Source organism: Puntigrus tetrazona, unplaced genomic scaffold (genome assembly GCF_018831695.1).
Source record: "Puntigrus tetrazona isolate hp1 unplaced genomic scaffold, ASM1883169v1 S000000141, whole genome shotgun sequence".
Taxonomy (NCBI): Eukaryota; Metazoa; Chordata; class Actinopteri; order Cypriniformes; family Cyprinidae; genus Puntigrus; species Puntigrus tetrazona.
Window position 1 is genome coordinate 1 of NW_025047818.1, and position 1,234 is coordinate 1,234.

The 1,234-nt window shown below is 40.4% G+C and overlaps 1 protein-coding gene across 1 annotated transcript; it reads right to left on the minus strand.

Moving 5' to 3' along the window:
* Positions 1–88: 88 nt before the first annotated feature.
* Positions 89–1,110, minus strand: LOC122332680 (forkhead box protein K2-like). Its single transcript, XM_043230059.1, has 2 exons — positions 862–1,110; positions 89–317 (listed from the first exon to the last, which is right to left on the minus strand). The coding sequence occupies exons 1-2, from the start codon at positions 1,071–1,073 to the stop codon at positions 89–91; spliced, it is 441 nt and encodes a 146-aa protein (XP_043085994.1). The 5' UTR covers positions 1,074–1,110.
* Between the last annotated feature and the right edge of the window lie 124 nt (positions 1,111–1,234).

The window sequence follows — 1,234 nt, forward strand, 5'->3', positions numbered from 1 at the left end:
CACAGATTGTGATAGATGCCGATAATCGGATTATTTTGATATAGGATTAAAATGAAAATGAATTACAAATCACACCAATATCATTTATTCATGTGTGATCATGAGTACCTGTGGTGTTTTGGGTAAAACGGGCCTCTTGAATCACAGCTAGTTTGGGTTGGACGGCAGTGGCGGGAGCAGCAGCAGGGGGCGGGGCAGAGGCGGGCTCTGGCTCCATGGGAACAGGCGAGCCTTCCCGTGATAGGCTGTCGGGAGTCTGCACACCGCTGGAGTGGGCGGAGAGAACGCCCGAGTGATTGGGCGACGCCGGGGCACTCCTGTCATCAGAGACCAACACGTCAAACCAAACTTTCAAGTGGTATGTAATGAAAGTAAAAAAAAATACTATTAAGCAAGAATGCATTAAATTCGATTGCATTTTACACTTTTCCCACTAACTGGTTAAATGCACTGCTGTAACTAGTAAACGCACACTCTTATGTAACTTTATTTAACTTTAAACATTTTTTGTGCATTGCTTTATTGTATTTAAATATTCATGCATTTTGTTAGAAGAAAAAAGTTCTGTTATAGTGTATTATGACAACATTTTCTTGCTATTAAATTACAATACTGTGATAATACTGCATACCGTGATAAAAGCATTAGCAATTAATCGCAACATGAAAAGTTGGTATCGACATATGACTAGGGGACAGTAATTTGAAATAGAAATCTGTAGTTTTTACTGCTGCTCTTTTGAACTTGCTATTCAAAGAGTCCTGAAAAACAAAACGTTTCCACAAACACACTGAGGAAACGGTTTTCATAAGAATATGAGCATAAGATCATATGTTTAGAGGTCAGTGCTGTGACTCTGACCTAGATGAGAGGGGTCCCAGAGGGGTCCTGAAGCACGGGACGCCCCGCGGCCGGCGTTTCCTGAATGCCTGCTCCACCAGTTTGCTCTCAGATGATGGGTCTATCCTCCAGAATGAGCCCTTGCCCGGCTCTTCCTGTGAGCGCGGGACTTTGATGAAGTACCGATTCAGGGACAGATTATGACGAATCGAGTTCTGAAACACAACATTCATTCATACTGTCAAACGACATCTTCATCCACTGATGTATAGAGTGACAAAGTAAGTAACTGTTTTTGTAATTTTGTTATTTATATAACCAACTAGAAAAAATAAGAAAGTAACAATATATAAATGAATATTATACATATACATACATACACATATACATGTAC